Raw genomic sequence first — 15,551 nt, 5'->3', positions numbered from 1 at the left:
AACTTTCTTTGTTCATATATTTTAACTTAAATAATAAAAGTTTATTATTTTTAAACATATGCAATTGTTTAAACAATATTTCACAAACAATAATAAAATTAGTTTGATTTTTTTGGAATTAAAAAATTAAAATACAACAAAATATAGAGTAAGAAAATAATATATTAGATAAACATTGGAAGAAATTTTGGTGGAAATCAACCTGTGTGAATCGAAGACCGCTGTCCTACGCGTAGCACCAAAAATTATTGTTTATTTCAAAAATTTTCTGACGCCGTGGTAATTAATCGATTTTAATTTTGAAAATTTCAAATGAAAGGTACAGTACACTTCTATAAGCCAAAAAAAATTCAACTTGCTATCTGCTTTATTTTCAGTCCTGTAACATTTTGAAAAAATGAATTTTTTTTGCGAAAGCTGTATTGCAAAATTTATTTTGCAAAATCTATTGAACCGATCTTAATGAAATTTACAGTATTGTTTTACTGTATTATAAAGTTTTTCTGGGTGAAATATGAAGGTCCTAAGTGTAGCATAAATGGTTGAAAAACGTAAAATGCGAATACTTGTTTTTGTATGGTTTTTTCGCAATTATTGCTATTTTGCAACTAGGGTAACTATTTTTTAAAGTTTTAACCAATTCTATGTTGTAGTAAATTGAATTACGCAACTTTTATGTCAGTACAACTTTTCTCGGAAATGAATACTTTTAAAGTTATAATCAAAAAACGAAGGAAAAAGTCGAATTTTTCCTCCAATTCTTGACATTTTGATTATTTAAACAATGTTCCGGACCTTTTTGAGAGGGAGGATAACTCAAATATTATTATTTGATTTATTTTCAAGCAATTTTTGCAAAAAAATTTGAGTCACCTCTCAACGTCCATCTCAAAACAGATCCGCCCTGGACTATCAATGAATTCTGTTTCACTTACTGATGATTTTACAACGGGTTTTTATTGGGGAGAAACGTTATTTTTCATGTCATTAGAGAACGTTATACGTTATTCTGCTCATGCGCAGTAACAGAAAAATAACGTATTACTTTATTAGCGGATAAGGTATCCCCTTATTTAGGTAGAAATAAGGTTCCCGTTATTAAGGGATAACGTATTTGTAAGGTTGCCAAATGTCATATATCTAAATCATAAAAAAACGAAAAAAATGTCATATGAGCTGAACCAAAGACAACTAGAATAAAAAACATAGTAACGATGTACAAAATTGTAATAAAAATTTGTTTTTCTTAAAAACTATCAGGTAATAAACATATTATATAATTGAATATAATCTGCTTGGCAACCCTGGTAGAATAATTCTAAATTACACCATTTCTTGAGAAATCTAACACTTGACTGAATTGTCTTGTTAAATTTAGGATGGATGTTTTGTGTTCCTAAAGTAGTAAATTGTCTTTGGTGAACGTCTTAATACATTTTCTTCCATTATGGCAAATAATTCAATAAAATAAGTTTTATCACATAACTGCCGTTTTATAGGTTACCTTTACCTAATGTCAATTAACGTTAGTCTGTATGCGTATTTTCTGAAAGGATTCAAAAACTATTTTACGTAAACACGTTATCCCTTATTTATTGCTCAATGCGCATGGCAAGTATAGGCTGTGACTGTATGACACTATGCATTTTCTTGTATCATTTCTAATATCGTTTCTGATATACATTTCCTTGTATCATTTCTTGTACGTACATTTGTGCCCTGTATGACACTATGCAAGTTCTTATATCGAAAAGTGTATGAAATTCGGCACGTGATTGGTCGAAATTTGTCACCCTGTGTCACGTTGGTATGGTAGTACTGCGTCTACAGCTGATTTTAAGGATTTTATGAAATTTATAAACTTTTAAAAACTTATAAATTTAACATTTTAATGTTAAGCACAATTTTACGTTGACTGTTTCAGGTTGATTTTGTGTTTTTATTTTGTTTTGATATTTGCGCTAAAATATTTGCATTAAAATTATCTTTAGTTTGATCCACATTAGTTTAATTGCATTTTCCTCTATTAAAAAATTATGCAACATGAAACCCAAAGTTATACATAGTTTGAACTTTACTAGGAGCTAAATATTATATGGTTATTAGTAGAACAGTAGTCCATATCAAACGGTATATTAAGTATCAATAAAAGATTTATAAATAATACCTACAAAAACACAAATAAATTCATCAAGACATAAATCATATGATTTTCAGCTTCAGCCGCCATTAAGAATTATGACATTTAGATGTTTTACCAGCAGGTTATACGTTTTTGCTCTTTGCGCAGAAATTGGCGCAGTTCTTGTACAAGAATCTGTGTCTGGCACAAATTCTTGTATCATTTCTTGTATCTGTGTATGACACTATACATTTTTTTGACATATATCAGAAACGATATTAGAAATGATACAAGAAAATGCATAGTGTCATACAGCCTTAACGTTTTATGTTTAACGTACGTCAAAAAGTAGAGGGTCTAAAATCTCTTTCATGAAACATCAAGAAATGACACTAATGACAACTGTTTCACAAAATTTTTAAGTAATTTTATGAGGAATTAACCTCATATTTTTTTTCATTAATTTGTAGATCAATAATAATTATTGATCTACATGAATTATTATTCATCATTAAGATGAATTATTCATCTATAAATGTATGAAAATAATTATTAGGTTAATTCGTCACAAAATTACTTAAATGGACTTTTACTTCCTGAAAAAACTTGATTTGTGGGTTACAACCTTTTACCTGTCAACTTCTCGTTCACTCGTCTTAACCCATAAGTAGTAGTAAAACTTGGTCACTTTGGCAAAACACACGTGTAAATGATTTATAGTCAATGTTTTACGGCTTCGAGATCAAATGACAAATTAATGGACCGTGACAGTGTGACGTCAAAACGTCACAAAAGTTTCCAAACAAAGCAAACGTTTGACGTCTGTCAATGGACCGTGATAGTCGTGACGTCAAATCAATATTGGCTAGTCTGGAAAAGTTTCCAAACAAAGCAAAAATTCACACGTAGTGTTTGTTTTCATTTTTATAATTGGAATATATTGCTTGTAGGATGTTTAATTTTTACAAAATGGTAATGTGTTGGGTACCCGTGATTGTAGTTAATGCTTATATTTCCCACCATATTTCCAAATAGGACTGGTTAAGAACCTGAAGCAAACGCAGTAAGTACTATGTAGTGTATAAATCCTTGATTTTGTGTAGGGACATTTATAAAATTAAAAGCAATATGATTGATATGGCTAACAAAGATTGTGTCTTTAGAAAAAATGTGCCGATGATGGTTAAAACAAAATAAAATTAAAAATGATTACACAAATCACGTGTATAAACAATTCACAGACGTCAAACATTTGATTTGTTTGGAAACCTATTTGACGTCACACTATCACGGTCCATTGATTATACATATGATTTGTGTAATCATTTTTAATTTTATTTTGTTTTAACAATCACCTGTACATTTTTTCTAAAGGCACAATCCTTGTTAGTCATATCAATCATATTGCTTTTAATTTTATAAATTTCCCTACACAAAATAAAGGATTTACAACACTACATAGTACTTACTGCGTTTCTTCAGGTTCTTAACCAGTCCTATTTGAAAATATGGTGGCAAATATACTATGAGCACTGATTACAATCGCGCGGGTACCCAACACATTACCATTTTGTAAAAATTAAACATCCGACAAGCAATATATTCCAATTATAAAAACGAAAATAAACACCACGTGTGAATTTGTGGCAGATTTTTGTTTTGTTTGGAAACTGTTCCAGAATAGCCAACATTGATTTGACGTCAGGACTATCACGGTCCATTGTTTGTTAGAAGTTATCGTCCATCTTTGAGATTTGAGCGCCCTCTATCGGAATTAATTTTTGAAAGTCGTTTTGGGATATTAAAAAACTTGATTGTTTTAACCAATATTATGTCTTTTCCTAATATATAATTTAATCCTAAAAAGCATTGATAGTTATTATGTTTCAGTGCGTTTTTTATTAAGACACATATACTTTTGTAACCTTTTCACGTAAATGTTTTTGGTTATTATTACATTTTTAGTATTTCGTGATTTTTGGGTACTTTTACTAGTCTCCCCCAAGTAAAACAGTAAAAATTGTATTTTTTTTAGGCTAAGTCCACAAAAAATCAGCATTTTTACGGCTTACCTTTTTATGAATCATTTGCCAGATGTTTTAATCTTACCTGATTTATCATCATCTATTTCATTTTCCAAGTCTTCAAGTTCTAGAGGTGCAGACAGCTGAAGTTCTACATATTGTAGTTTGTCTTCAATAACCTCCTCCTTAATTTCAGTTTTTAGTTCCACAGCTAATAAAAGATACTAATTATATTACACTGTTTATTACTTATTTTTATTCATTTAAATTATTTATTTATATATTTACGGGATGTCCTCATTTTTACACAAAAATAATTTTTTTTATTTATAATCATATCCCTTCTACCATACAATGGTGTAGGGTTACAAAAAAATTAACAAAAATAAAATGTTACTTTATAACACACTCACGGAGTCACAACTATTTCCTACCAGCACTAACAAAAAACTGGTCAAGTTAGTATGAACAAGTCAAATTAGTATCAGCATGGCACGCAAAGGTGACATGAGCACTGAATGGGTTAAGATTATAAATGGATATGTTCAAGATCCAGAGTCACTAAGTTTAAAAAGTTTTAATGTTAACAACTTCACTGTCCAAATGGTAATACAGTAGACTCCCTCTATAATGAGAACTGAAATGGCGGACTAATTACCTACCTCGTTATAAGCGGATCTCGTTATATTTGACAACAATATTGAAATATTTTAATGCCTCTTACGTAGTTTATTAGGTGTCGATGGTCGACCTGAACAATGAGCGCCATCGTAAATTCTAAATTTCCTACAATATTCAATATCGGTGGATAAACAGGAAGAAGTTTATTAATATTTATTAATTTATTACAGCACTGGCCTCGATAATAACGCAGATGTTAGGCATTTCTATAAATAGGCAGTTGGGGTATTTATTTATAGCCATTCATCATCATCATCATTCAACCCGGATCTATCCACTGCTGGATATAGGTCTCCCTCAGTCTTCTCCATGCATTTCTGTCCTGTGCTGTCTGCATCCAGTTTCTGTCGATCCGTTTGATGTCATCAGACCATCTAGTTGGCGGATGACCTCTACTTCGATATGCTTCTTGTCTTGGTCTCCAGTGTAGTACAATATTTATTATTAGGGGAACAATATTTAATAGATCAGTCCAAATTCTAGCATATGCAGACGACGTGGACATTATAACAAGAGCCAAGGTGAGAACTGCAGAAATCCTAACCGATCTAGTAGCAGCGGCAGAACGAATGAGGTTACATTTAAATCAAAATAAAACCAAATTCATGGCGACTAACACAAACACAAGACCTGGAAATGTTGACGCAGATCTAATAATCAATGTCCAAAACTTCGAAGCGGTCAAAGAGTTCATATATCTAGGGACATCGGTTAATCCCAATAATATCACATCTGAGGAAATAAAAAGGCGAATAATAATTGCAAACAGGTGTTATCATGGTCTATCGAAGTACTTATCTAACAAACGTCTGTCTCAAAAAACTCGTATAAGGCTCTACAGAACATTAATAGTCCCCGTTCTCACATATGGATCAGAGGCATGGACGCTAACTAAAACAGATCAATCCGCCCTATCAATTTTTTAAAGAAAGGTGCTACGTAAGATATTCGGAGCGGTCTGTGAGAACGGAATATGGAGGCGTAAATATAACTTTGAACTGCAGAATATCTACAAGCATACGTTTGATGGAAAAGATATTATCACTGTAATTAAGCGAAACCGCCTGCAGTGGGCAGGACATGTAGCCCGGGCCCCTGAATTGAACATGATAAAAAAGATTCTAACAGCTCAACCCGTGGGAATGAGAAGACGGGGTAGACCAAAGTTAAGGTGGATGGAAGGGGTAACACAAGATGCCGAGAAGATTGAAGTCAGCAACTGGAAAATGCAAGTAATGGACAGAACCGAATGGCGTAGAAAGCTTGAGAAGGTCGAGGCCCTCTAAGGGATGTAGCACGAAGATGATGAAGAACATCTAGATGCTCCAAGTACTAGTGCAAACATTCTTCCTTCACAAGTAGATCAGCCTTAAGAAAAAAGACCAACTGTTTTAATAATAGTCACTGTTTAATGTTTGCAGATCATTTAAAACTTTGGAAGATTGTTGAGGGTCCAAACGATCAGTTGCTTTTACAGAACCAATTACACAGTTGGTGTCGGGCGTGACCCGTCAAAATAGCCCGGTCAAAACAGCCCCGTCAAAATAGCCCGAACACAAAATAGCCCCGACAAAATAGCCCGCAAACAAAATAGCCCCGACAAAATAGATCGCACACAAAATAGCCCCGGTCAAAACAGCCCCGGCTAAAATAGCCCCGGCTAAAACAGCCTCTTATAAAAAATGACATAATTATTTATACAAGGTGTCCAAAAAACTTTTTTTTAATTTAAATTATTTGACAAAAAGGAAGAATGTATTTAATTTAAAATGTATTTTACTGTTGCCCGAAAACAGAAAAAAATGTTTATATCATAAATAAAGATTGATTTTCGCTTAAATTAAATGTTCAAACTTCCAAGGGACAGGGAAGACAGGACTCGAGTTCTCTGAAAAGACCATTTTTATTTAATGTGGTGAAGATAAACATCTGAATAGAGGATAATTACCATGTCCGAAAAAAAGTATTTTTAAGGAATTATTTCATGATGAATTCTGAATTTGTCGGGGCTATTTTGTCGAGGCTATTTTGTCGGAGCTATTTTGTCGGCGGGCTATTATTCCGCGGCTATTTTGTCTGCAGGCTATTTTGTCGGAGCTATTTTGTGTGCGGGATATTATGTCGGGGCTATTTTGTCGGAGCTTTTTTGACGGGGCTATTTTGACGGGGTACCGGTGTCGGGTTAATAAGATGGATCTTAATGTTAAAAAATGTTGTTTTATTAGTTTTACCCGTAAAATAATCAAATACCAGTCTTCATATGTCATTGATAATCAACCACTTCAATATGTTACTAGTTACTACTGTCAAAGACTTGGGAATCATATTTGATGAGAAATTAACATTTATAAATCATATTAATTCAATTGCTGTAAAGAGTAGTAAAATGCTTGGTTTTGTTCTAAGGAATTGCCAATACTTTTCAGTTCATACTGTCAGGGTTGTTTATTGTTCTTTGGTCAGATCAATTTTGGAATACTGTTCAATAATTTGGTCTCCTTATTTTCAAAATCACATGATTTATTTGGAAAGAGTTCAACATAGATTCTTAAGGGGCGGGGGTATAGTTAATTCTGCGTTTTTTTGCATAATTTTAAAACGTTTTCCCTTGAAATTGGTAGGGTTAAATTAAATGGGTAAAAGGATATCTTAAAGAAGAACACTTGAAGATTATTCAGTTAAATTTTTATTGAAAAATATTAAAAAATGAAGCAGTGGCGTCATTTTTAAGTAGATGATCCAAAAAAGAAGATGATTTGCGGTGTACACCATATCTTCGGACAGAATCATTTGAAACATATAAACCAAAAAGATTATTTTAGTTTAAGAGTTTTTTGAGGTAGTGACGTCGAGTTTTTATGATTATATTGATTTTTAAATTCATGGTATAACTTTAAAATGAAAAAATAAAAAAAAAACAAAAAAAAAGTGTGTTCGGTAAAGAGAAAAATGGTAATATAACCAAAAAAGTATTAAAATAAGCAAAAAGTGACTCGACGTCACTACCTAGTAAAATGTCTAAAAAAGAAGTGTGCAAAATTTCAGAAAGATCGGTGCATGACTTTTTGAGTTATGATGTACACTGCCTCAAAAAAACATGTTTTTCAGAAAACGCATTTAAAAAAATGTAGTTTTGTCAATATAATACTAAGAAAATTTTTGTATATATCCATATCTCCGTCAATTTTGCTCAGATTAACTTGAAATTTTAATGGTGTACTCTTGAAAATAGTTACAATCAAATAAGCCAATAAAAAAATCGAAAAAAATAATCAAAAATACTATACCCCCCCCCCTCCCCCTTAAGAGTGCGTGCTTTTAAATGTGGACTTACTATAATAGCTAATCATAATTACATGGAGATTGAGCAACACATTTCATTAACTCCGCTAAGCATCCGTAGAGATAGATTTTCACTATTATTCTTATTTAAGTTGGTTAATGGTCTGTTAGATTATCCTAATATCTTAGAATATGTTACTTTTCACATACCACGTCGTGATCTAAGGCAACAACCAACTTTTCGAATTCTCTTTCACAGAACAACTTATGGTGTGAATAATCCTCTTGACAGATGCATGTCTATGGCCAATAATCTGCAGATTGATTTATTTAAATACACTTTGAACCAACTAAAGAGGTACCTATCTTGTATTACATAGTATTCAGTTTGTTTAAAATGTTTTTATTTTAATAGTCTAAAATTATTTTTTTTAATAGTATATGTACTAGTTATCTCAATGATCTAGATTCATTAAGTCTGATAGAATTAGAATTACTTTTGAGTTTTCTTTTAACTTGGATATACCTAGTTATAATACCTATCTATTAGCCTTGCGACATCCAATATTGGACATAGGCATCCCCTTCTCTCCTCCATCTTTCTCTATCCTGAGCCATGCGCATCCATTTTGAGCCGGCTTGGTGTTTTAGGTCATCTACCCATCTCATCTGTGGTCTCCCTCTCTTTCGTTTATATATGTCCATGGTCTGCACTCTGTAATAATTTTATTCCATCTTTCGTCTTTTTGTCTAATCGTATGACCGGCGAATTTCCATTTTCGTTTAGCTGTTTGACGAGTAGCATCTTTAACTTTTGTGATATTTCTTACCCAGGAATTCCTTTTTCTATCTGACAGTCTATCATTTGTCTTTTGATTGCTCTTTGTGTTTTCGCAATTCTGTCCATATTCGCTTTTGTGAACGTCCATGTTTGACATCCATATGCAAGGACCGGAAGAATAAATTGGTCGTAGATTTTCGTTTTTAGATATTGAGGGTATTTTTTATTCTTCAATATGAAGCTGAGCTTACCAAACGAGGCCCACGCTAACTTCGTTCGTCTCTTTATTTCTGCTGTTTGGTTGTCTCTATTCAATTTTATTATTTGTCCTAAGTATATGTATTCATTCACTTCCTCTATTTGGTTTTGTTTAACTACGATTCTTAACTCATATTCTTGATTTGTTATCACTTTTGTTTGTTTTGCTGTAATTCATATTTAATCCAACTTTAGTGGCTTCTTGGTCTAGTTGTTGTATCATTATTTGTAGTTGTTCCTTGTCTGTAACGATAAGGACGATATCGTCAGCGTATCTTAGGTGATTTAAGTATTGGCCGTTAAAGATGATTCCATATTCTTCTCATTGTAATCTCTTGAAAATATCTCCATGTCTAACGCCCCTTTTGATAGGTATGGGGTGCGTATTCTGTTCAAGTTGGATCGTAGTTGTGGCCTTACTGTATGTATTAGAGATTAGTTCTGTATATCTGTAATCTACTCTGCTATTGTGTAGTGATTGTTTCACTGCCCAGTGTTCTATGGAGTCTGATGCCTTTTCAAAATCTATAAATGCCATATATATGGGTATTTGGCCTAACCTTTTTTAAAATTTAACTATTGTTTTTGTACTGTTAATGGGGGTTTCCCGTAAAAAAACGGTGTCAGTTTACGAAACCTACACTAGAAGAATGCATATTGCAGCAGGACACAGTGTGGTCGTCTAATGTCTAATGTACTGTTGGCAGGAAGGGAAAACTTTTCTGGAAATTCAGAGATCCAAAACTTTGATGCAATTCCACATTCAACTGGTCAAGTAATCATGATAAAAATATTTTAATACTTTTCGAATGACTTTAATTGATGAAATGGCATAATTCATACAAATAATTATGCCTGAATTTTGAAAGAGATGCAAACTAACAATAGGAGTCGACTGACTAGATGGAAAAATGTTGACAAAGAAGAACCTAAAAAATTCTTTGGTTTTATCTTAAGGGTATTGTCCAAATGACTAAAATAGAAAACTATTGGAAATTAGATGTGTTGTATATCTTTCCTCTTTATCATTGCATAAAAACATGTCGTATAATAGATTTATATCCATTTTTAGATGTTGTCATTTTGCTGAAATTCAACCAAACAGTGATAGCAAAACTAAAAAGATTGATACACTTTTAAAGAATACTGTACATAGGTTTAGTAGTTTATACATCCCTGGCAGTCCCGAATTAAGAATATTGAGGCCCTTTAAGAAACCTCCACCTTCTTCCTCCAAAACCTCGGATAGCCCCTCCAACTACGAGCGATATTCCTTAGATATATTAGTGGACATTTTGTAGACCTACATAAACTTCAATTTTTGTTTAATTTTGTATAACGTGTTGTTTGAAGAAATAAAACAAAGACATAGTCAAGAAACTGTTTGTTTATATGTTGCTTAAATTAAAACAAACATTTTCTTCTTCCTAAATTGCCCTCTCCTCAATGGAGGTTGACTACTACAATTGCAAATTCTTGTCTGTCTTCAGGTGTTCTTATTAGCTGCTCAAAATTTAGCCCTGTCCATTGTCGGATGTTTCTTAGCCACGATAGTCTTTTCCTTCCTAGTTCTCTTTCCCTCCATCTTTCCTTTCACTATTGTTTTCACCCAATTTTGAAAAAATGTGAAAACTTTGTATTATCCACGTCCGTCTGTCTGTAATCACAATTCCTCCGTCAATATATCAGCTAGAATGACAAATGAGGTGTCAAATGAAAGCTTATAATCCAAGGATGGTACTAAAGGTGAGATATTTGACCTAGGCTGTCTTTCCGTCGGTCCGTACGACCACGAATATAACTCCTCCGTCATTATACCAGGTAGAATGACAAATGAGGTGTCAAATGAAAGCTTATAATCCAAGGATGGTACTAAAGGTGACATATTTGACTTAGGCGGTATGTGCGTCGGTCCCTCCGACCGCGAATATAACTCCTCCATTATTATACCAGCTTGAATGATAAATGAGGTGTCAAATAAAAGCTTATAATCCAAGGATGGTACTAAAGGTGAGATATTTGACCTAGGCTGTCTTTCCGTCGGTCCGTACGACCGCGAATATAACTTCTCCGTCATTATACCAGGTAGAATGACAAATGAGGTCAAATGAAAGCTGATAATCCAAGGATGGTACTAAAGGTGAGATATTTGACCCAGGCTGCCTTTCCGTCGGTCCGTACGACCGGGAATATAACTCCTCCGTCATTATACCAGGTAGAATGACAAATGAGGTGTCAAATGAAAGCTGATAATCCAAGGATGGTACTAAAGGTGAGATATTTGACATTGGCGGTCTGTCCGACCGCGAATATAATTCCTCCATCATTATACCAGGTAGAATGACAAATGAGGTGTCAAATGAAAGCTTATAATCCAACGATGGTACTAAAGGTGAGATATTTGACCTAGGCTGTCTTTCCGTCGGTCCGTACGACCGCGAATATAACTTCTCCGTCTTATACCAGGTAGAATGACAAATGAGGTGTCAAATGAAAGCTGATAATCCAAGGATGGTACTAAAGGTGAGATATTTGACCTAGGCGGTCTGTCCGTCGGTCCGTCCGACCGCGAATATTACTCATCCATCATTATACCAGCTAGAATGATAAATGAGGTGTCAAATGAAAGCTTATAATCCAAGGATGGTACTAAAGGTGAGATAATTGACCTAGGCAATCTTTCTGTCGGTCCGTACGACCGCCAATATAACTCCTCCGCTATTATACCGGGTAGAATTATAAATGAGGTGACAAATGTCAAAGTTTAGTAAAAATGACTCAAAATTAGTAAATTCGTATATCAATCCACGCAAAGTTACACGTAAAATTCAAATATCGTCTTCCAGTTCTACTTTCGATTACTTTGGGTGAAAACCTAGGACTTACGAAGTCCAATTACTTGTTAGTTGAGCATATTGGTACTTATTGTTTCTCAGTATCTGACCTAGATATATTTTTCTAATTTTCACTGTGTTGAAAAGTTCTCGTTCTTTGTCTATTTTCTGCAACACTTCTTCGCTTGAGGTAAGTATGCGATATCAATGAAATTTTGAGGATTTTCCGTTAGATCCACATTTCAAAGGCCTATACTTTATTTAGGTTGCTGTTTTAAGGGTACACGTTTCAACTGCATAGAGAAGAGTCCACCAGACATAGAATTTTGATAAACGTCGTGAAATTTCGAGGTTTATTCGCGAATCGCATAGCAGTCTTTTTATTTTTCGAAGGATATTTTGGCCTGTTTTGGAAAAACACACAAAACACCGAATACTGAGTTAACTGAGTTCAATACATAATTGATCGATAGGTTTCAACCTTTAACTTTTCTCCACTTTGTAGAATAACTTCATTATTGGAATTAGCATTATCAAAATGTAGTATTTTTGTTCGCATTCGTTTACTCTCGTCGGAATATTCAGAGTAGGTATTAGGTATTATAGATCGCAGGCCATCGGCTCATAGTGAGCAAAATTATCTCTTTGTTGCATTATCAAAAATTGTTGCCCAAAACTCATTTATTATGAATGTTTCTTGTTTTGATATTTCTTTCAACAAAGAGTCTCATGTCTCATGAACTGTTTCAGCTTTCTAATTAGTGTCTTCAGCAAGAGTATGAAGAGTAAATTTGAAGACGTTGTAACTTTTAGACAAAAAGCTCTTGTTGCATCAGCCCTTGCACTCCATCTGGTGCTGCTTGTTCTTTTGACTAGATCGTGGCGAATGTTATCGTTTAGTAGAGTTTCATTTAAGCATTTGATCATACCTTCCCAACAATGGGTAGAGGCTGAAAAGGAGTTTTACACAGACTGAACAAATCCACAATACGATATTGCAATTTTAGCAGCACTTACTCCAACTAAATTAAGCGAGTGTGCCTGCAAGTTTATTAATCTTAGATAAATAAGGCTGGAGACCATTGTATTTGCCTGCCATATAACGAAAGGCATTGGTAGTGGAGGAGAGGGTAAGGAGAGGGCGTTGACTCATTTGTTCCCTTGCTCTTACTACTTTTCTAAAAAACAGTGCAAATAACTGTTCCTTCTACCAAACGGCATCCATTAGCGACTTATGCTCACAACATAGGCTTCACGAACGTCAAACTACTGTCAAAGTGTAAAGACGCATTTCAAAGTTCCTCTCGAAAATTTAAATTTATTAGCAGTTTTTATTAGTTAAATCCGTTGAATTTTCTTTTTTAGTTTCGTTAATTTAGTTATAGTTTAAGTTTTATATAAATATAAGTCAGTTTTAGCGTTCGAAGCGATTAAATCTTGATGAGCGGACACGGTGACGGTAACCCTCCCGATCCCGGAGAGGGCGAATTTTACAAGTTTAGAGAAGAACAGAATAATAATATGGAAATAACAGCGGTTTCAGGTATCGATAATATTAATAAAAATGTCAATAGCAGCTCAAACGTAAGTAGGTGGACAGTGTCGTGGTAAGTCTAGATGTTTCAAATGTGACGGTGAACATTTATCCTCCAAATGCACGGAAAACCCTAACAATAAATGTCTTCAGTGCAAAGGAGATCATTTAACTACAAATTTTCAGCTGTGTCCTGAATGTCTGAGGCAAAAAAACTATTAAAGATATTATGTCTCAAGAAAATTTAACATACAATGACGCAATTAAATTAATCCCCAATAGAACATATGCAAATGCAACTACTAGTGAAAATAAAACATTAAATCCTCAATTTCCCATAGAATTAGCGTCTCAAAAAGCTTTTCCACTCCTTCCCAGTCAAGCTGCTCTTCCATATTCTTCAGGTTTTTCGCAGTCTAGCCCCATAGATTCCCATAAATACATTATCTATAGAAATCCAACGAAAAGGGCCAGGCCTCAAACACCTGATCCTTGTATTAATGAAGTAATCAAAATAACTAAACCAATTGAAATCGCTAGGTTACAAGGAGGTATTTTAAGTCAAGAATCTTACCGAGAGAATATTATTAAAACGAATGAAATGTCAGAAACAGAAACGATAACATTAGTATTTGAATTAGATATGGATATATTAAAGTCTTTAAATAGGGATAATATTTTAAATGTTCAACAGTTTGAAGTGGTTAATATTATTAAGGACAGACTCAATAAACAGGGATTAAGCTCGCAGACATGAACAAAACGTTTTCTATTACACAATGGAACTGCCGATCGGCAGTTTCAAATAAATGTAGTTTGGAGTATTTACTTCATGAATATAAAATCAATATAGGTCTTCTTTCGGAGACTTGGTTTAAACCAAATATTTATTATAATTTCGTAGGTTATAATTGTTCACGTTTAGATAGAGAAGATGGAAAAGCTGGTGTAGCAATTTTAATTAAGGATGAAATTAGTTTTTCTGAGATAGATTTACCTCAAATGGAAAAGATTATGGCTAGGTGTGTATGTGTTCGGATTGGTCAATTTAAGGAAGTTTATCTTGTTTCAGTTTACATAAAATCTTTGAGTAGAGTTACACTGACACAATTTCTTAATTTTTTTAATAGCATACCAAAACCATGTATAATTGGTGGGGATTTTAATTCGCATCATTCGGCTTTTGGATCAGATCTAGAAGATTTTGAAGGAAGAAACCTGTTAGAAGCAATAAACTCATTAAATATTGTATTTTTAAACACAGGGGAACCAACCCTTGTTAGTAGACCAGGCCAAAGAAAAAGTGCTATTGATATTACTATATGCTCTCAAAATATCAGTCAATTATTTCAGTGGGAGGTACTTCAAGATCCCCATGGCTCTAACCATTTGCCAATACTCATGAGATGTCAACTTAGAGGAACGCCACCACCAACAAAAAGTCATAAAATATGGAAAATTAACAAGGCAGACTGGAGAAAATTTAACACTTTGTTATATGAAAAGTCATTGCATGTTATTGACGATAGTTATGACAAATTATTAGAAGATATGAAAGCAGCTACCGTAGCTATACCAAAAAAAGAGTGCAAATAAACGAAATACTTGGGAAAAATGCAAACCATGGTGGAATAATGACTGCCAAGATGCAGTAACGAAACGCAAGCAGTTATTTAGTAAATATAAAGAGAATCCAAATTTGGATAATCTTAATAAGTATCAAAATCAAGATGCGATCGTTAAAAGAATTACAAATGAAGCAAAAAGAGCTAGTTGGAAATCATATTGTGAAAGTTTGAACAAAAATACTCCAATGAAAGATGTTTGGGCTAAATTAAACAGATTCAAAAACATGAAACAAGCAAATAGACATCAAATAGAGTGGGGAGACTGGACAGAATATTTTCATAGTAAAATCTGTCCGAATTGGGTTAACGAAAAACCAAGAGAGTTCAAAAATTATTATACAAATGATCACATGCTAAATAAACCTTTCACAATGAACGAATTACAACAAGCTTGTATGAAAAGAAAT

At 33.5% G+C, this 15,551-nt stretch overlaps 1 protein-coding gene across 4 annotated transcripts in view; it reads right to left on the bottom strand.

Moving 5' to 3' along the window:
* Nucleotides 1–15,551, bottom strand: part of LOC126890706 (zinc finger protein 678-like) — a 138,949-nt gene that overhangs the window by 96,775 nt on the left and 26,623 nt on the right. For all 4 annotated transcript variants that reach the window (XM_050659872.1, XM_050659871.1, XM_050659869.1 and 1 more), the window contains exon 2: nucleotides 4,232–4,357. In XM_050659872.1, the coding sequence (XP_050515829.1) occupies nucleotides 4,232–4,357 (126 nt within the window). The remainder of the gene's footprint in view (nucleotides 1–4,231; nucleotides 4,358–15,551) is intronic.

Source organism: Diabrotica virgifera, chromosome 8, assembly GCF_917563875.1.
Source record: "Diabrotica virgifera virgifera chromosome 8, PGI_DIABVI_V3a".
Taxonomy (NCBI): Eukaryota; Metazoa; Arthropoda; class Insecta; order Coleoptera; family Chrysomelidae; genus Diabrotica; species Diabrotica virgifera.
This window is presented reverse-complemented; position numbering and strand designations above follow the sequence as displayed.